The sequence below is a fragment of the Balaenoptera acutorostrata genome, chromosome 2 (assembly GCF_949987535.1).
Source record: "Balaenoptera acutorostrata chromosome 2, mBalAcu1.1, whole genome shotgun sequence".
NCBI classification, from domain to species: Eukaryota; Metazoa; Chordata; class Mammalia; order Artiodactyla; family Balaenopteridae; genus Balaenoptera; species Balaenoptera acutorostrata.
The window spans coordinates 12,375,334-12,395,914 of NC_080065.1; the positions used below are offsets into that span (position 1 = coordinate 12,375,334).

At 45.4% G+C, this 20,581-nt stretch overlaps 1 protein-coding gene across 4 annotated transcripts in view; it reads right to left on the reverse strand.

Annotated features, from left to right (window-relative positions):
* Positions 1 to 616: 616 nt before the first annotated feature.
* The window catches only part of CTNND2 (catenin delta 2), a 953,172-nt gene continuing 933,207 nt past the window's right edge, over positions 617 to 20,581 (reverse strand). For all 4 annotated transcript variants that reach the window (XM_057541331.1, XM_057541330.1, XM_057541332.1 and 1 more), the window contains 4 exons: positions 19,049 to 19,175; positions 15,039 to 15,170; positions 9,658 to 9,731; positions 617 to 2,414 (listed from right to left, as the gene is read on the reverse strand). In XM_057541331.1, coding sequence (XP_057397314.1) covers positions 2,157 to 2,414; positions 9,658 to 9,731; positions 15,039 to 15,170; positions 19,049 to 19,175 — 591 coding nt within the window. In that variant the 3' untranslated portion in view covers positions 617 to 2,156. The remainder of the gene's footprint in view (positions 2,415 to 9,657; positions 9,732 to 15,038; positions 15,171 to 19,048; positions 19,176 to 20,581) is intronic.

Below are 20,581 nucleotides of genomic sequence, written 5' to 3' on the forward strand. Positions count from 1 at the left end.
CAGGCAGCAGAGACCTCCTTGGTCTTCAAGGGTTACAAATGTTGAGCTTGCACAGACTCAAAGTCACAGAGGAAATATAAAGCTCCCGCTAGGACAAGGACTTTTTGACATGCATTAACTTCCCCCTGCACAGCTCAAGCCAGGGAATGAGTCCTACTGCTTACTTTTGGAAAAGTTAAACCAGCTATTTGGTTATGGACAAATCATGTCTGTGCCGTATCTCTGCCTTGATGAACTTTACTGTTTCATTCTATGACAGGAATGAAGTGGAAACGCTGTCCTCAGAGCTACATATTTATATATCTCAGGGGCTGGAGCATTCCTGGGAGGGGACCCAGAAATGTGTATCCCTTTAGTAAACAGGGCGAGAAGGGCCAACTTGTAAGTAACTGTAGGACAATTCATATGAAAATGTCTGTCTACCACGCTGCTCTAGAAATGAGCTTCTCATTTGCACAAATATGCATGAACAAGAAATCGTTTGGTTGTTGCTGAATTTGGAGAAAGAACCATGAATTTTAGACTTTGAGCTGAATTAAACTACGTAGAGCGAAGGGGAGAAAGTTTTAAAGGAAGATGGCAGCCAATTTCTTTTGTTATTTAATGTTTTATTTTTTCAAGAACAGTTAACATTTACTAGGCACCTATTGGCCTCAGTCACTTGCATCTAAAGAGCAAAGCTAATTTACCCACAGCCCGTGTTCTTTTGAATGGTTAGCCTTACTTCTTAGCTCTGTTAACAACTATTCTACCATTAGCTTCAAGTTCAATTTTAATAATCTAAACCATAATTGTCTACTGCTCCCTGCCACATGAACAAAAAAGTTTGGGGGGAATAAGGCGAGCAGTTTACATTTTCTGTGGCTATTTCAAGTAATTGGCTCCAAAGTGAAATTATTGAGTTTGCCATGGTTTATCATGTTCTGAGGGCATGAAACATGGAAGGAAATGGGCCCGTAGAAAGGGTTGGTATCCAAGAATGTGTGAATGTGTGAAAATCCTATAACTTTACCTCCACTGGCCTAATATCCTGAGTCACTAGATGGTCAGAAGTATAGATAGAGTACAAAAGGAACAGCTGATGTACATTCATACTAAAAACCAAAAACAAAGTTTGCACAAGATGAACAGCAAATGAAATAGCTTCTATCCAAATAAAATCTCACACACGTCATTTTTATACATACGTGGACACACACCCACACACGCACAGACACACGAGCAAGAATGTGTGTTTGGTAAGATAGGTCCTTGGAAATAGACATTCTTAGCAAATATGGATGACAGATCAATTGTAATTTATTTTCTTTTAACACTGTATCATCATAAAGAAAACTGGTATAAATGAAAAAATCTATTTCAAATATCTACATCTAAAATTTTAGGCAGTGAAAAAGCACTTTGTTGACAAGGAGTGTGGAATGATGGATGTTAATTGTCAGAAACTGCTGAATGCCTTGCTTAGTTGCCACAAACAAATTCACATATCAGAACGAACAATACTGCTAAATATTCCTTTTTTTCCCATTTTTTTTTCTGTTAAAACATACTGCGAGAAAGAAAAGAAAAACTGGAAATCCATACATCTTTCAAAAGTTTGAAATTGAAGCAATATTTAGAACCATAGATGAGGAAACGCCGCAGCATTGGTGTAATATACACAATGCGCTTTTCTTCTTTAATCTGTAATGTACATCAAATACTTTACAACAATGCATTAACAAAGGGCAAGAAACATCTTGCTGTACAGAGGAACCCCAGTGCAACTTGAAGCCTAGAATCACAACGGATGAAGAGAGTAAACAAAGCGTGAGAAGCCGTCCCTCTGAAGTGTGTGAATCACGCGCCTCTGTGCTTACAACCGTCACCCCGACCGCCTTCTGTGCTTTCAGCCACATTCAGTGGAAAGCACTTTTTAGACTCTCCAGCCCGCACTAGAAAGGTGTTGTACAAGGTCAGATTGAGGATCACTTCCTATTGACTTTCAAGTTAACGTTCGATTCATTTAGCTTTCTAAAATAGCTCTTAATGTTTCCTTACTGGTTATCCCAGCCTTCCTATGGAACAGGCTTTAACAAACTAAATTTGCAGGGGAAAAGAAAAATAGCACTGTCTGTGGTCTGCATGCACATGCACTGTTCCCGGTGCCGGCTGCCTCACACCCAGGAGTCGGGGGACGCGGGGTAGTGGCTCGTTTCATAGTTCAGTTCACTGTAGGGACGGGCAGCGGAGTAGAAGTCGACGTAGTTGCCCGTGGACTTGAGTCCCAGGTGCATGTACTCGCTGGCCGGAGGGCGGTGGTGGACCTGGTCCTCGAAGAAGGACTCGTCGTAGTTTCTCGTGGAATTCGGAAACGGCTGGTAGGTCTCGTAGTCTTTTCTGCTGGGCTCCTGTGGGACTGGCTGTGCTGAAACCTGCCCAGAAAAGAAGATCCACCTGGGTTAGCGCGTTTGCCCTTGACCCGTCCTCCCCCGCCGCCGATGCGCTCAACCCTCTCTCAAAGTCAAGGCTCCGAACTCCTCCACGCAGACACCAGCATCGAGCTTCTCCTGATGGACTTTCCTTTTTAAAGTTGGTTCCTGAGTCCATGTGCTATCATTCTAGGTAATCTTTTTTTTTAAAAATTATTATTATGGTAAAGTATACGTAACATAAAATGGACCATTTTAATCGTTTTGTGTATAATTCAGTGGCATTAAGTACATTCGTTGCCTGTGCCACTGTCACCACTATACATTTTCATAACTTTTTCATCATTGCAAACAAAAACTCTTCATCCATTAAGCTTAAGTCCCCATCCCCCCCTCTTTTCGCAGCTTGTGGCAATCGCCGTTCTATTTTCCATCTCTATGAACTTCACTAGTCTAGGTACCTCACAGAAGTGGAATAATAGAGTATTTGTCCTTTTGGGTCTGCCTTCTTTCACTTAACATAATGCCCTCAAGGTTTATCCATGTTGTAGCATGTGACAGAATTTCCTTCCTTTTCAAGGTTAAATAATATTCCATTGTATGGAGAGACCACATTTGTTTATCCATTTATCCACTGATGGACACTTGTGTTATTTCCACCCTTTGACTATTGTGAATAACGCTGCTGTGAACACGGGTGCACCAGTATCTGTTTGAGTCCCTGCTTTTAATTTTTGGGGTGTATGTACCAAGAAGTGGAATTGTTGGATCTGACGGTAATTCTATGTTTCACTTTTTGAGAAATTGCCAAAACTGCCATGACAGGTGAACCATTTTACTAGTTAAACTTTTTCAGATTAAAGAGGTATACACTAGACACTACAGAACACAAGTAATTTATATTCATCTTTCCTGCATTTTCTCCATCACGCCTGGGTGCTGTAATCCCAGACAAAGAGAAATTGAAGATGTACAAGGTCTAATGGTCACTTGGGCATCTTCCTGCCAGCTTGGAGGGCTGTGATCAATACCTCTCTGGAGGATGGAGGCTTCTCGGTAATAGGGCCATTCCATCACACCTGCCTAAGTGACCAGGTACCACAGCCTTAGAAGGATACAGAGAAGCATGTAAGAAGAAGAGGGAATCCACTTCAAATACTCTATGCTCTGGAGAACCAAACCATTTCCTAACTTGGTTCAATTAAGAATTGATGGGACTCGAGAACAATGTGGGATTATGAAGACTTTGGTTAGGGGAGAGGGGTCTTCAGACTTGTCCCATGTCCCACAGCCCACCTCAGTGCTCCCTGTTTCCATTCCTGTCCTCTGCAGGTTACTGTCTGATGTAGGGGGCCTTCAGGGGCTAAAGGGACCACAGGATTCTACGGGATACGTGAAGTCTAGAGTTAGTTCCCTCCGCTTGGCTTTAAGGACAGTAAAACAGACAGTGTTCATAGGCTGATAATTAGCATTTATACGTCAGGGCCTAGCTATCCCCTTCCCACTGCCTCTGGGGTCCCTTCCTAAGCATCACGCTCCCAAAGTGAGGATACCCGCAAGGCATGGGGGAAGGGCCATCCCCACAGCCGCTGCATAATGGCATCCACAAAGCTCCTCGAGTGCAATGATTGTGCGGGAGGTCTGGGGGGAACGATGGAACACTCCTAAAGAAGCACAGTTTGATCACCTGCCAGTGGACTCGGTAATTCCCTACTAATTTAACTAAGGTTCAGCATGGAAACATCCTCTAGAAATTGGTCTTAGTTTTAATAGATGATGATTTGTAATTAGCACGTTGTGTGTGAATGAATGCTTCTAATGGCCTGCCCGTAACTCTTCTCTCAAGTAAGCGAAACTCCCTCTTTTATATGTAATTGATTTACATTAGTAATCGACCTGCTCTTCAAAGAAGTGGTGAACTTCATCATAGCTGCCATCCAGGAGGCCTCACACTTCCAGATAGTGGCGGCTGAATGAATGAGGTTTCTGTCTACCTGTGAAAGTCCTCAGAGCGTAAATGTGTGTTAGCCTAAGAGCCTGGGCATGAGGGGGACATTTGGAACTTCAACATCTGCAATTACACATTGCTAAGACCACGTCTACCTGATCACTGGGATAGGCTAAGGTGCCCTTTGCTGGTCTTTGAAGAGCTGAGCGCTATGTGGAACTTCTCCACTCCAACCCGGTGCTGCTACCGAAGTGTGGAGCATACAAAGGATTAGAGCTGGGAGGTTTGGAAAAATTACACAGGGAGGGAACTAGAATTTACTGGTTCTATTTCAGTGGGCACTATCTTCAACATTTAACAAATTCTTCTTTGTTTACTCTTGTATATGCATGTATGCGTACATATATGGATGCATGTTTATGTCTGTGTATATCTATCCATCCATCCATTTATCCATCTATCATCTACCTATTTATCTATCTAATCTATCTCCTTCTCTCCCTCCACCCTTCCTCTCTCTCAATTTCTCCCTCCCTCCATCCTTCCTTCCTTCCCTCCTTCCTTCCTTCCTTCCTTCCTTCCTTCCTTCCTTCCTTCCATCCTTCCTTCCTTCCCATCCATCCATTTATCCATCCAATTCCCGATTTATAGATGAAGAAACTGAAGGTCAGAGAAGATAAGAAACTTGTGCAGGATGCCATGGCTCGTGGTGGGGTGAGGCTGGGATTTGAATGCACACCTGGCTGACTCCAAAGTCCATGTTCTCTCCGAGACAGGAGCACAGTCTCAGTTGAGCCGAGCTGGCTCCACCTCGGGGGGCGGGCAGCCTCACTGAGTTGACTCCAGACCCTGTGATGAGAAGGGGGGCCATGGACAAAGGAAACCAAGACGAGGCCTGACTTCTCTGTGCTGGTCTCAGTAACCAGGGGAGGGGCAGCGCTAGAGCTTGGGAGGTCTTCAGGGGAAGCTACTCACGAGGCTCGTGGCCCTCCTCCACGGTGGCTGCTTCTTTCTTTCTTTTTTTTTTTTTTTTTTTCTTTTCTGGCACAGCCCGTTTCAAATTTCTTACTGCTGCTATGTTCTCTCTGGTTGGTGGACATTTTTGGGTTGAGCACAAGCTTATTTTAGTCTCTTATATCAGGAGTTACCTTCTTCAGTTCGTTTGTATTGTCCATAAGGTCCCATATCAACCCCTTCTCAGGTTGAGTTCTGCAGTTCGGAGAACTTGTGTGAACGAACCACCCGGAACAGCTGATGGTGGCACAGCTGTGTTTGAAGGGATTAAATTTGCTCCCTGGCCCAGTGGTATGGATGTCAGCTGGTGAGACGCATTCACCGCGGAGGTATGTTGGCTGTATTTTGTCATTTACTTTAAGAGGCTATCTGACAGTGTTCAAGATTAGGCAGGTGAAATGCTCCCCAATACCAGCCTTCCCCATAGAGGAGCTAAAATAAATGCTTTTTTTTTTTTTTTTAACATCACACAGTGTGGACAAGCCAGACTTCTGTAAAGGAGGTGGAATGATGCTCGTATGCCACAGTGGTGTATTCTGAATCTGAGTCTGCTGTGGTCCAGAGGAGCCCTGGCACATCCAAGGAGCTTGAGGCTGTCGTCTGCTCTGCTTAAGGCAGCGTCCTCTCTGGGAAGGGAAGGTGCCACCAGCTGGCTCACGTGGCCGTCACTGGGGTCCACGCTCTCGGTGCTCTGTCCTGTGGATCCTGTTCCCACAAAGCCATCCTTGCTGAAAGCGTTCCTCAGCAGCAGAGTGTTTAGTTTAAATTATGAAGGACATGCTCCTTCTCCACCTCCCATCCCAGCACACTGATAGGAGACTTCTTTGTATTCCTCACTGAGTTCGCCCACAAATTGAATGTATTCCTAACACAAGGGAAATAGCCGCCCACTACAGACCTTCAAAGTCTACTGCGCAGTGAAAGCTGAAGACTCAGGGCGTTACTATACAATGAATGAGGCCGTGGTGAAGATCAGTGCTTCTCAAAGTGTGGTCCCAAGACCAGGAACTCGTTACGGGCACAAATTATTGGGCTCCATCCCAGACCTACTGAATCAGAACATCCGGGGTTGGAGCCCAGTAATCTGTGTGTAACAGTCTTCCAGGGGGTCCTGACTCACCCTCAAATTTGAGAACCAGTGGTATACAGGAGGGCACATGGGACAAGAGGACAGAAGAACCAGGCTGGAGTCTTTGCCTCTTCCTAGCTTCTTCAGGTGACTGGGGGCGAACCCTTACCCTCCTTGAATCCCAATTTCCTCAGCTCTGGGGATAATCTTACTTGCCTGCCCACCTGGCAGCCAGACTGAGGAACTCAAGATGCCATTTTTATTGTTGTCAGTAATAATTTGAAAACCAGTCAGCAAAACACCAAAACCCTTTGTTTCTAGTTTATGAACAAAAATCCTATTGCCAGTGGGATACGGTTAAATATGCTGTTTCTCTTTATAAGTATGGGATGGGCTGATAGAAGCTCAGCAGGGGTTTTGAAGGGTTTGAGTACTTAACTCTTAAAATAATATCTGTGACCCCAAACATAAAACCAAGGATCACAAATCTTACTTCACACTCATGGTTGTTTCTTCTAGGAGTCCTTACGCTCGGAATTCACTGACTCGAAACTGGAGTGGCAGGTAGTCTCGTGGGTTGTGCCCCAGCTGAGAGGCTCCCTGGTTGCTTCTCTGCTGAGTCAGGGGAAGCCCACCTCCCAGCTCCTGCCCCGGCCCCTCCCTTGCTTGGCCACGCATCCAGGGCTGTTGCCTTATTTTCACATCTCATTGTCTTTTGCCTCGTCCCAGAGATCCCCCTGAAACTAGTTTCCCTCGGTGAATCACTTCTTCTCTAAGATGAATTTCTGTCCAGACTCCTCTGCAAAGCTCATGAGGCCCAGCTTTGACACTGAAACTGAATGGACCCCAGCACATCCCTCCCGGTTATATTTTTCAAGCTGGCCGTTTACTAGCTACAAGGTTGTGAGGTGGCTTTTAGCCCAGAAAAGTTCCAAAAACAAAAGCCATCTGTGATAACCAACCAGGCTCACATGGGCAGAAAATGCAAATCATGGATGCTGTTTACGAGGTCATCTCCAGAACCACCCATCTGGAAGAGGACCAAATGGCCACATTTTTTGAATGGTTAGGATGGTCTTCCTTTACCGAATTCCCAAGAGGGAAGGCTGTAAGCAAAGTCAAAGTGTATTCTGATAAGAGTCCAAAATAAGTAAAAGCTTTATTATTTTCTCAAGTCACTGGAGTGTCATAATGATTTTCTTGGAAATTTCTTTTTAGGTAAAAAACAACTCTCTTTAGTGGACATTTCAAAAATGTTGCTTGATATTAGAATGGAGTTAACAGTCCAATTGCCCCCTTCCCTCGGCTGGACCAGCTCGGGGAATAATGATGGCACTGAGCTATGGCCACAGGACTCAGCTCTGCTGGGGGCCGGCCTGCAACATCTCCCCTGAGCTGACAAGTGCCTCAGAGCTTGCTCTCCATCAAGACTGAGTTTCAGTACATCCACCTGAGACACCGTGGCCTTGATGTTTCATACCGAGGTTGAGTCAAGTTCATTCTAGGGCCTCCTGGGCAAAAGGCTGCATACAATAGGCTGTGCTCACTCTCTCGGGGCAGGGATGCCATCTTAGTGCATTAATTCCAATTTTCTTAAATGCTCAGAATAGGCTTGGGTGAAAAGAATGTGCTTCTTAGAACCACTGTGGACTGTCCTCTAAATCTAGATTGCAAGCAGTCTGCTGGAACCTACTGAAGCCACACTGTGCGATGCCAAGGACCCCTGGGCCACACCAGGGTGTTTCTTCATTGCCAACAATAGTGGGATTCCCTGGAGATAAGGGCTGTTGTAGAACAGGCTGATTCTGGTGAGGAGTTTCTCTTGACCTATAGAAGCTGAAGACTGATCTTATGCTCTTGGATGCAAAACCAGGGTCCTATCACATCCTGACAAATATCTTTAAGAGCTGGAGACCACTGGCTCACTGTACCTGATATTTGCTGAAAGAAAAAGCATCGATTTCCATAAATAGAGATGGCATTTCCATTTTCCTTTATGCTTGGGTAGGCATGTTGATCTAGAAATAGTTGGCGGCCACCCCTGGTGACCTCTTGTCTAGAACTCATGCCCCTCTTTATTTATTCACTGACTTCTTTGCTTTTAGCAAAGACCAGAACTGTGTCCTACTCCTTCTTCCCTTAGAAACGGTCTTGCACCAGACATTCTACGTGCTGGAAGGGAGTCCCTTTCCTCTTCAAGGATGCTGCCCTGCTGGGTGGTGAGAACTCATCAAAAACACACATTTCCCTTCCATGTTTACTTTCATCTGGTTACTGTGATCAAGCAAACAGCTTTCAGGTTTATCTTTTCAGTACTATTTTCATGACACATGGCAGGAATCTAGAGCATCAGCAGAAGCCAGTTCTGGAAACGATTACCAGTAGCCAAGAGTTATAAAGAATGTCAGCCTTTCTGTGACGACCACCATGGGGAAAGAAAAGGGTGAGGTTATTCATCAATAAAGGAGCAGAGGCGGTGCCTTCTTGCTTTTATAGTTCCCCGCAGAACCAGAGAGAAAACGAGCCTGCAACGAATATCTGCTAAATAAAACACACGCACAAACGCAGATGGATTCTTTAAGTATCTACCAGCCAGGGTTCCTCAAACTTCAACATCCACACGAATCACCTAGACACCTTGATAAAATGCAACTCTGATACAGAAGACCCTGAACGGGTTAGGGTTAGGGTTAGGGGCCAGAGAAACATCTCTTCTGTGTTTCTAACAAGCTCCCTTGTTAGAAAGGGATGCCTTTGTTGCTGGTTCCCCCACTAGCCTGAGCGGCGAGGCATAACACCATGCCTTCTATTCAGTTGTTTACATTGAACTTGATGTGTCTATTTTATTGGTAACTGTCACGTGTAATGAATGCTTTCTTCCGAATAAGAATTGGCTGGGTTACAGGAGCTACTTAATCCATGTCTAGTAATTAGACAATTTGTCTAGTAACCAGCATCTTACACTTGCCGTAACTAAGACCTGATGCAGCCAAAAAAAAAAAAAAGATTGCTTTCAAATCTGAGGCTGCCCTTGTAACTGCCACCACCCACGTGTGTGCTGTGTCCCACGTGGGCAGACAGCAGCGGGGGACCATTATTTTCTTTTTCCATTTTTTATGCATGTTAAATAGAAACTAACTTATTTTTTACACTTCCAAGACATTTCACAGGAGTCGAAGGGAGAAACGAACACCAACGTGCTACCTCTCTTTTACCTGGTTATGTTTGATGTCTTCAGCGGGCGCACCATATGAATTCCTATACAAAGTTGAAATTCCAGTATTTTGAGCTGAAAGCAAAAGAGAAACAAAAGTATTAGCACAGAACGCCAGACTTCAAATGAGGAATGATGGTTATCGAGGCCAGTTTTGCCCTGACAAAGCTTGGTGTCTCATGGATCATTCCAGATGGAAGAAATTCGTTAGCCCTGAACACTTCATTTTACATACAGATATTAAGAAAGAAGAACAGTTATTCTATAAAATCCCCGTTGCACGTCAGCCTCTTGCAGTAACATTCAGCTTGCAGACAGGGTCAAGGCAGGTGCATCAAACAGATGGTCATCTTGCCACTTCTATGGTCTTGTTTTCTGGTGAAAACTGGCAGATAATAAAAGCTTGTCACCTGCACTGAAGCATGCAGGAATCTGGATCGGCCGCTTAGTTTTTAGCTGGGGAATGACAGGAATGAAATTTCTAACTTGAGCTCACAGAAGTGCTTGATCATCTTTGAGACAGCTCATTTCTCAGCGGCCTGAAGGATGGGCGGGAAGCACCACCCGCCTTTGCCCTGCGCATCTGGGCGGCTGCGGCTTCGGAGTCCTGTTCAACACAGAGACGGAAGACTCCCACCTTGTCTTGTGACCAGCCTGTGTTCTAGACAAAAGGAAGGAAGGTCTCCTCCGGTTGTCAGCAGCTTCCAAAGTCCTGGGCAAGATGCCCACTTGCCTGCCTCCTCACCTGGGGACCTTGAGGCTGCTGTCACAGGCCTAGAGGAAGGGCCCAGGGCAAGACTCCCCTCATAGCTGCTAAAAGGTCCTGGTTTAAGAAAGCTCTGGAAAACGTTGTCTGTCGAGTGTCAGCAGGTTATCTAAAACACTCTAGATATCAAGAAAAATTTATCTTTTGCTTCCAGTATCTATGGGATCATGAAATAGGATGACACACCACCTATTCTCTCAGAGATACAGGCCACCAAGTCAGTATAATCTATCATTCACCCATGTTTATTACTAAAAGCACATAATAGCTGTGCAATAAAACTCCTCTTGGGAAATTCTGCTTAGAATGTGAGAGCTGAGAGCCCACTTCCCATTTTAAAGACCACTCTGACAGACTCTCTGGTTGAACGCCCATCACTCCTGTCTCTGCATCATTGCGGAAACCACTGTCCCTCGCCTGGACCACCGCTACGGCATCCTTCTCAACGGCCCGGCTTCCACTCTGCCCAACGTGCTCCTCCATCCACCCTGTTCCCATCACCTGAGCGATCATCATGCTAGACAGACCGGATTATGTCACTCAATGCCCTGCCCGCTGTGATTATGGTAAAAGCTGAGCTCCCATTATGGTCTTCGAGGCTCCGTGTGATCTGGCCCCAGCCTGACTTCCTGCAGAATTTCCTGCTCTTCTTCCTACAGTTCAGGGAGCTGTGATGGCCCTCCTTCCTGGCTTGAGCGTCCAAATTTATTTTGCGTCAGGGATGTTGGACTTCCTGATGCTTCTCCCTGGAACTTGCTTGCCCCAGACTCTGGACTACCTCTCCTTGTTGGTATTCGGGTTTCAGCTCAAACGTCTCCTCCTTGACCATGTTAGTTAAAGTTACCCTGCCCACCTGGGGCCCTCCATCTCATTACCCCATTTATTTCCGCCATCACACTCAACGCCAAGTGCTATTACCTTGTTAGTGAGTTTGTTTCATGTTTACCTTGTGTATTACCTCCCTTCACCTAGGAGATAAGAAGCTCCATGAGGACAGAGATCCGTCTGTCCCGCCACCTTTGTAGGCTGTCCTAGCATCTGGGACAGCGCCTGGCCTTGAGGGATGCTCACAGAGGGAGTGCATTTTTGCTGAGTGAATGAATGAATGACTAAACCTTAGAAAAGTCTGCCTTCACAGCTATAAGCTGCTGATGGAAAATGTTACTCCAAGGACAAGGTGAAATTTTGTTTCTATTACTCAGAATAAAATGCATTTTTTTTTTTGGTAGAATGTGCATTTTTATAGCCTTGGCCTCCCTCCCTGTTGTGCTTGTGGCTTCCAAGCTGAAGATGTTTCTACTGGAAGTTCTTTCCTCCTGCCCTTTGGCACACTTCACCTGTTTAAAGGAGACTGTGTAGCTGACATTGAACTTGTGGCCTTTCTGGATACATGAAGCACACGTCTTCACAGGTGCTCTGCCGTGTATGTGTCTGAGCAAAGAGTCAACTCGTAGGGAAATGCCTTTCTTTTTCTTTTATAGGCCCCAATTTCCAACTATATCAATAGATTGAAGATTAGAGCAGCTTTAAAAGGCATAAGAGAGATACTGACAGAAACAGAATCGACCACTGGATGTTAAGGTATTTGGGAAGCTCAGGTGGGAGGGCAAAATCCCCGGGTGAATTTTAAAGTCAGGCTGTGTAGCTGCTGGGATCACACAGCCCTCCTCTGATGCGTGCTTCTGAGCACGTAAGGCTCCTAGGGAATCATGACCGCGAGAAATAGCTGTAACAGTGCTGCATGCCTGAATGAACAGCTGCCTTTGGCTTTCTGAGGGCTCCTCAGAGGCAGAGAAACACTAAGGAGAGAACACATTTTAAGAGACGTCTAAGCTAGAAAATGAATACAGAGAAGGCGAGTGGAGGGGAAGCCTGGAATATAAACCCAGGTGGATCTGCATTTCTGAGAGCTCAGGAGAGGAGCTGATGACCAAGGCAAGGAACTGCTTTTCACTTCAAAGCTTTTGCGTGTTGCGTTTTGAGGGTGACGTTTCCCATGGTTTTCCCACAGCAAAGGGAATGTTTCCTGTGGGGGAAATGGTATAAGACATCCCCCGATGCCTTATAAACAAAGAAGACGGCTGTTTTTCAGATGTCTTTTCAATGCACTGAACTTTAAATGCTCCCTGGATTTATTGGTGAATAAGAAAAAGTACTGCCTCAGATATGGAGGTCCCAAGAAATCTGATCTGCCAGTAAACGCTGGAATGATGGACATTTGCTAAAGGGAAGCAGAACAGAGGTTGGCAATTCATCATTTCCATCCCTACATGAAATGTTGATTTCCACCCGGCTTGGCTGGGGAGCTACTCACACCATCGTAGACAGGGACAAACACACCCACCACTCTCACCACCAACACTGCTCCCACCTCCTCCATCACCATCGACATCACTGTGATGCTAATAACTAAGTTTTACCCAGTACTTGTTGGCTTAAAGGGAACCTTCTTGTATAAATGTATTATTCAATAATGACCTCATGTTCTTCTAGGCTTGCTACATGATTGACAGTGTAGTTTTGAATTGCATTTTTAAGTAAGTTAGAGCAAAGCGTTTAAGCCTCTAAATAAGTTTGAAAAGTTACATATATCTCATTGCTGCAGTTGTCAAGATCCCTGCCATTTTCTAGGAAGATTAAACATCTAGAGACATATTAGATTTTATTTTTTATTTTCTGATGTGTGCAGAGCAGGATCATGTACCACTGGAACTATTTCAACACAAACACACCCACAGTGAAAAACCTTCTGAATGATTCTACCGGCCAAGAGAGTTAAAGAGAAAAGATCAACTTAAATAATAACAGTGCAGTCGATTTCACGATTATTCTTGTAATTATAGTCTCACTTTGTTATCCCTGCCTGCTGATGATGTAGCTACCTAGGGCGCTAATAATCGAAAAACGAAGGGGTCAGGTGAATTTGGTGTCACCACTGCTCTGGAGTAATCAGTACAAATTAGATTCTCCACTGAATATCTCGACTCTGGGGACTTGGCATTCAGACTCATGAGCTTCTTTGTTCATGCTCATCTACAACAGGGGACAACACTTTTGGGGAAAAAAGAACCAGAGAACGAGAATCAGAAGGTACGTCCTATGTTGGACTTCCCTGGCGGTTCAATGCTTAAGACTCTGCACTTCCAGTGCAGCGGGTGCGGGTTCAATCCCTGGTCGGGGAACTAAGCTCCCACATGCTGTGGGGCACAGCCAAAACAAAAAAAGAAGGTATGTGCTACGCCATGCGTTCAGTTCTCCATTCAGGGGATGTTTCAGGCGTGAGGGTGAGGCGTTCCCTGGTGGAGTGTGTACGTGGAGGCAGAGCGCTGAGCTGGGCTGGGTACCACGAGCATCTGTTTATGAGGCTTTCCTTTCTGCAGCCGGGGAGAGTTACCATGGAAACCATGGCCTCTGGGGTAAATACAGTTACCACGAGAAAAATTTATCTTAGACGTCCTGGGTCCAAAAGACATGTCAATAAATCATCCAATTTGTCTATTCTGTTTCCCAGCAGGTCTACACCTCAATAATATCAGGGAGACTTACCACACGCTTTTAAGATTCTTCTGAATAAGAGGGTCTCAGTGTCTGTTTAGGATTGCACCCTTGTACTGCAGTTTTATGAATGCCCTAATCTGACCCTGTTCTGTTGAAGTCCCTATGGTCTGTTTCCAGGAGGGGCCCATCTCCACATCCACGTGGCAAAGAAGAGTGTGGAATCGCTGGTTAGAGATCCTGATGGTCCTGGCAGCTCTGCTTTCAAGGCATAACCCCCGCCGCCCTGCCCCCCATCAATACCGCCAAATCATGCTCCTGGACGAGGAGCAAACCGGGACAGGAGGGAGGTGTGGGGGGAGCCTGGAGGGGACGATGAATGAGGACATCGAGCCCCACCCCAAGGAGAGTGGTACAGAGTAAGAGGAGAGTTGAGTCAAGGCTGGCCACGAGGCAGGCTGGCCCGGGCGCGCTGGGGGGCAACGGCACCAATTTTGGCCTCCACAGAGTCCCAGCTGATGAGCCAATGGGTGTGATTGGGGGAGCGAAGGACGAAGGGCTAGGGAAACTGAGGTCAGTGGTTCTGATGAATCTTCCTGGGAGTTTGTCATGGCCAGAGAGTGGTTTCATGTCAAGAGGGGAAAACGCCCACAGCAGTTCTGTGGGTTTCCCTGAAATCCTCTCTTCCTCTGCTTCTCTCCCATCCTCTCCCCTTCCCTCCCTTCCTTTTCTTATCCTCTTTCTCTTCCCCATCCTAATGGGCAAAGCTTGGCCCACCATCTTGGGTTATGTCAACGAAGAAGAAATCTATGGTGACCTTGTTCTCTAATTTGAGAAAATATCATGAACTGGGCAAGTGAGAAGGAGAGGGGTAGGGGAAGAAAGACAGAAGAAAAAATTTGTGCAGAGAGCATTTTCTCTTAGCTATTCCAGGAATAAGATGCTCCGTTTTTATACCTCCAGCTTCATCTCATCATGGCCAATCCCTGGGAATCTTCACTATCAAGCTCTCAAGTCCTGCCAAGCTGCCAAGCACAGCTGAAGCCTGATGTCCCAGCCCTCTGCCCTGTCCCAGGTCCTGTCACCAACTCTGCAGAGGAACCGTGCACAGCCAAGCTCACCTGTCATGGTGTCTTTCCTGGAAGTGTGTTCTCCTTTAGTTCCGTGGTAAGTGGCGTTGCTGCCAGTGGACTCATAGTCTGTTTTCCTTTCTTTGAGGCTGATCATTTCTCGAGGTGAAGCTGGGGCACTTGCTACATAAAGAAATTGGAAGGATGACTTTCTGTGTCTCATTCCACAGCACGTATAGCTTTTCACACAAATAGGTAAAGTCATAAATGCACCTGGCTCAACACAGGTCAGTATGTGTACATGGACCTGACGATTTTTATTTTTGTTCTTTTGGTTCCTGTCTTTCCCCCTTCCCTTACTCCATGTCACTTGGTGCTTTAGAGTTAAGGGGACACGCAACTTGGAGGCAGGGAATTAAGGACTATATCCCGGGAGCATCTTCCCTACAGAGACATCCTCGTGGGGATGTGACCTGCTCAAGGACAGTTTCAAGAATGAGATCCGTCTTCGTTGCTTTTTCTTTCTTTTTTCTTTTCCTTTTTTCCCCTCCCTCCTTTCTTTTCTTCTTCCTTCCTTCCTTTGAAAAAATTAGATGTCTTTCAGAGGAGCGATTACTGATATTGAAGAATCCCTGATTAAATCAGATGAGCTTTTACTTAAACACGTTTCATGCAGAAACGGCCCTAAAGGAAGGCAGAGGATGATGTGGGGGACCAGTAGAGCCCCACCCACCGAGGTCTTCTCCATCAGCCTGGGGGCTGGGCTGGGGGTGTGGCGTGAGAGCACCTGTCTCCTGATGGGGGTCCTTGCTCCATCTCAAACGCCCCTAACAATCTCCCACACACACCTTGAGCCCCGGTCCCTCGCTGCCTGTCGGACCTGGGGACTGAGCCCTGTCAACCGTTTGTGTCTTCATGTCTTCAGTGATGGGCTGTGATTAGAGGATTCCCTTAGGAATTCCACGATTCTTTAACAAACTGGGCCCAGAACAGAGGAAAAGCTGAACTTGGACTTAAGGAAGCAAACAAAAAGAGGTTTAGTTTTCTTTAAAGATCGGATGGATTGCGAGCAACTAAGCCGCCCTGCCAGTGCAGAGATGTGCTGGGAGAAGTGGAGGTCAAGTGTGTGTGCCGGCGCTAAGGCAGCTACCGTGCGCCCATCCTATGGGCTGACCTCACATTGGTCTCCATGCTCCTCAATGAGGCCACTCGCATCCCGAGCTTAGTCAATTGCGTCTCACCCATTCTGAGTGCAGCCGTGCTACTCTTCCGTCCCAGAGCCTTCCCCAGCTTCCATGCCTGAGGGCAGTGCTTCGTAAGCTTGTTTAACCTTAAGACTCACCTGAGAACCTGGGGATCACAAAACCCAACCCTGGACCTTGTGAATCTGAATTTTCAGTTGGGCCTAGGAATCCAAATTTAGCAAGCATGCCTGGTGAATCTCTGGGGAACTCCGAGTTTTAGGATAAAGCTCATTTTCCTTCACTAGTGTCCAAGCCCCTCCCCAATCAAGCCTCAGTTTATCTTTCAGCTGTTCATTCACACCCTCTGCAGGGTCCCCCAGCTCCAGCCTACTGGGCCTGCTTGTTGCCTATCTGAGTCACTTGATTCATTTCACCAAACTTAGTATCTTCTATGTGCAAAGCCCCGTGCTAGACACGGGGGACAAAAACACGAGTCTCAGCACACTTTCTGAAGTTGAGGAGCTCTTCATTGGGTGAGGAAGTGAAACCAGAAGATGGCTCAGTGGATGTCTTAGCCAAGCGCTGGGAAGGTAACAGAGGGGGCCTTTGCCCATCCTTTCCTGAAAGGCCCCCTACCCACCTCTCAGACCTGCCAAATAAAATCAAGGCTCACTGCTGAGATCTTGAAACCCTCAGAGATTTCCAATCCTAGCTGACCATCAGAATTAGTTACCTAGAATACTTAAAGATACGTTGATGCTTGAACATGCCCCCCAGCCAGTTGCACCAGAATTTCTGGGTGTAAATCCAATGGGAAGGCAGGGAAGAAACCTGCAATTGCTCCACGTAACTCAACTGGGCTCTGGGTCCAGTTCCTGAGTGTTCTCAGAACACAGGCTGCTGCGTCTCGCTCACCCCCTCCACCTCTGCCCCATCTCCTTTCTTCTCTCTCCATCTTCCTCTCTGGGGAGAGTCCCCTCCTGCCCTTGCTCCTAGGTCTTCTGCATAAAGATTGGCCTTTTATGAGTCACTGGCAGGCAATCGTGAAGGGACAATATTTTGCAGCCTCTTGACCAAAGCTTTTAAAATGAGAATCCAATATTGCACAGATGGTGGGGTTTATTAAACTATGTCAAGTGTGTAATTATCTCCTGAGACCTCACACACAGTGGTCCGAGTCTCCAGTAAACCAGGAGGATACTCCTGGAAAAATCACAACACGCCAACAAGCGTATATTAGGTGTCTTCGAAGTGCCTTGCCTGGGAACCACCAGGAAGTGCCCCACCTGCATCCCTGGGATGCTGACATCCTGTAAGGCTCTGCTTCTCTTTCTGGGCGCCTTCCAATCTATTATATTATTCCATCTTCCTGACACTGATTGGTTCTTCATAATTAGAGCTCTTAAAGACACTGTCCTTTAGCTTCCAAGACTCACTGTTCTTTATCTTTTTAAGAACTGTGAAAATAACATGTGTAGAAGGCCACCTCCATGCTTCTGAGGCAGGTGGAAGTTTCTCCAGTTACACGGGGCTTCCTAATTCTCGTTCAGCATGGGGCTAAATGTTAGACGCGATAACACCGCGCTAAAAATATAAGTTTTCACGGGGCTGGGAGAGGGGAACTTATTTCAGTCAAATATTCCCCATTCATTTCTGATTCTCCCCATCGTTATGACAGTAAAGTATGGCGTAAAGTTTTACGACAAACATCCTCAAGGGCAGAGGGGCCACCCTGCTGGGGAGTGCTCCGTGCCATGCCCTTGAGACTCAGTTCCAGAAAATATAGTTTCCTCAGCAGGAGGAGGGCAGCGAAGAGCAAGGAGAAACTTTTCTTAAATAAAAGCCTCTATCTGTGCGTGTGTGTGTTCACCCATATAAAATTATTTATTACACATTGAATAAAAGAACAATAAAATCTATATCACGTATATACTAACAGTGTGCTCATATTTTGCCTTTAATTATGTCTTTAATCCTTGGCATTACATAATGTCACTGAAAAAGGGTGTAAAAATAAGGTATCTTTACAAGGAGATAAGAAAAGTTAGTTCCAAATCTAATAAGAATGAGACAAGGGGAGAGGGGCAATATAGCAGTAGGGGATTAGGAAGTATAAACTATTACATATAAAATAAGCTATGAGGATATACTGTGCAACACAGGGAACACAGCTAATATTGTACAGTAACTATAAATGGAGTATAACCTTTAAAAATTGTGAATCGTATTGGACACCTGTAACTTACATAATATTGTACATCAACTATACTTTGATAAAAAAATTCAAAAGAATGAAATAAAATTAGAAAAAATTAAATTGAATGATTTAAAAGTTATAGTTGATTGTAATATGAATATATGAAATGATTTATCTGCTGGTTTACAGGTAATAATAAAAAGCAAATCAGGTACGGAACAGTAACGAAAGCCTCAATGACAGTTTTCAAATGTAGGTCATTCTCAAGGAGGAGAGAGCATACCCTCTCTCCCCTACTCTGTTATCCCAAATCTAATCAATAAAATGCAACCTAAACTATCTTAAGTGGGTAAAACGTCCATGGAAAACCCTGACTTGCAAACAAACACTTGGCGGTTTTATATATTCCTATTCCTCCCTGAATGCAGGTCCAGGATGTGCATTTCATGCCTGTGACACCTGTTAGAGGTTGTTAGAAACCTGTTAGAAAGATGTTTGTTCTGAGTCTGTGTATGTATGAAACAAAGTCACCACCACTATAAAAAGAAAACAGATTCATTTGATATTTCTAGCAAATGTCCCAGTCGGGATGGCCCTCCTGTCTGTGGGGTCAGCTAAGGGGTCGGGGAGGGGGGCCTTGGATCCAAGAGAAGCAGCCGCTGGCCCGGGGCCCCTCTTACCTGAGCGGTTGTTGGGAGACACGCGCACAGGGGAGATGGAGGGTGTGCGGGAGGAGGAGTAGGGTCTTTGCCGATCCCTCTCGATGGTTGAAGATGAGGCTACGAAGTGATATTGTGACCATCCATCCTGCAATAGACAGCAGCTCCTATTAACTGGGGAAGGCAGAGAGATGCCTCACCTCCTCACACTTGGACGTTCCAAGCGCTGGAATTTGCAAAACATTTCTCCAGTCTGTCAGGAGAGATCTCAAATCTCTGCTCCTCCATCATCCAGGTCAACAGAGAGGAGTGGTAACTGAGACCCACCCCCTGCTCCCTCCAGACAGCCTGACTCGGGGAGGGCCTGCCCTTAGTGCTTGCTTTCCTCCCCAGCTGTGAGATAAATGGTCTCTTTGCAAACCTGCTTTGGCCTGAAGACTGTATTTAAATGAAAACATGCTGCTCAGAATGAGCCTGAAACTGTCTATTTTTTGCCTGCCTGGCTCCAGCTCTGTCTGGCCCTCTTTTCAACCACCTCCAAGTTTTCCGAAGTGTTTACTCTTCTTTCCTCGGGACCAATCTGTTAGTCATCAGAATGCCGGGAAGCATCGTCCCTTCCCTTCGTCCCTTCCCGTTTATCTCCCTTACATGGTTTCAAGGTCCTTCTCTGCCTCAAATGCCCCGTCCCCACCAGCTCAAGGCCTTCAGCATGACTGTTGCCAAGTATGCACACCCAGGTTGCTACGTTCTCTGATTTGCCCCAGGAATTATATTTTTCAATGTAGAGCATATTCAAAATGCCTCCTACCAATCAATCCTCCATTAGCCTTCTAATATCTGGTTAATATAGGAAAAGCATATATACCATTTTTCATCATGAAAGCCATATAAATACATTATGGATCATTTTTTGAATTTAGAAAGCATAAAGAAGAAAATAAAAATAGCCAACAATTCCACTCTCCTCCTCCCCAGAGAACTTCTGTTGAGATGTCACAGTATTTCCTTTCAGTCTTTTTTCTTCTTTAATTCAAGTTTAGTTTTCTCAAAGCAAGATGTCAAAGAGTACTGACATTATCAAGGAAAAGCAGACACCTGCTCCACTCCCAGTTCCTGCTTCACAGAGGCAACCATTTTTAACTCTTTTGGTTTTTTCTTTTTCTGACCTTTTTAAGGGACTCAATTCTCTATAAAGCATCATTGCAAACATAAATGGATGAAACTTAACAAAGAACAGAATTTAAACTCATTTCAATATTTGTGTCTTTCATTATGCAGTTCTCATTATTCCTGTTCTATTTGACCCGTAGGATAAAGCCAAAATTAGAAGTATGCTATTATAAAAGCTACTACCTAGTGCTTATTGAGTATTTACTCCATGGCAAGATATTCTCAACAATCCCATGGGCTGGATACTATTATTAGCTCCATTTTACAGAGGAAGAATCTGAGCCTTAGAAAGTTAATGGGCCACCCAAAGTCAAACAGTAAACAAGTGAAGACTCATGTTAGCACTAAAATGTGGCAAATTGAAAAGATGAAAACTCTAATTTG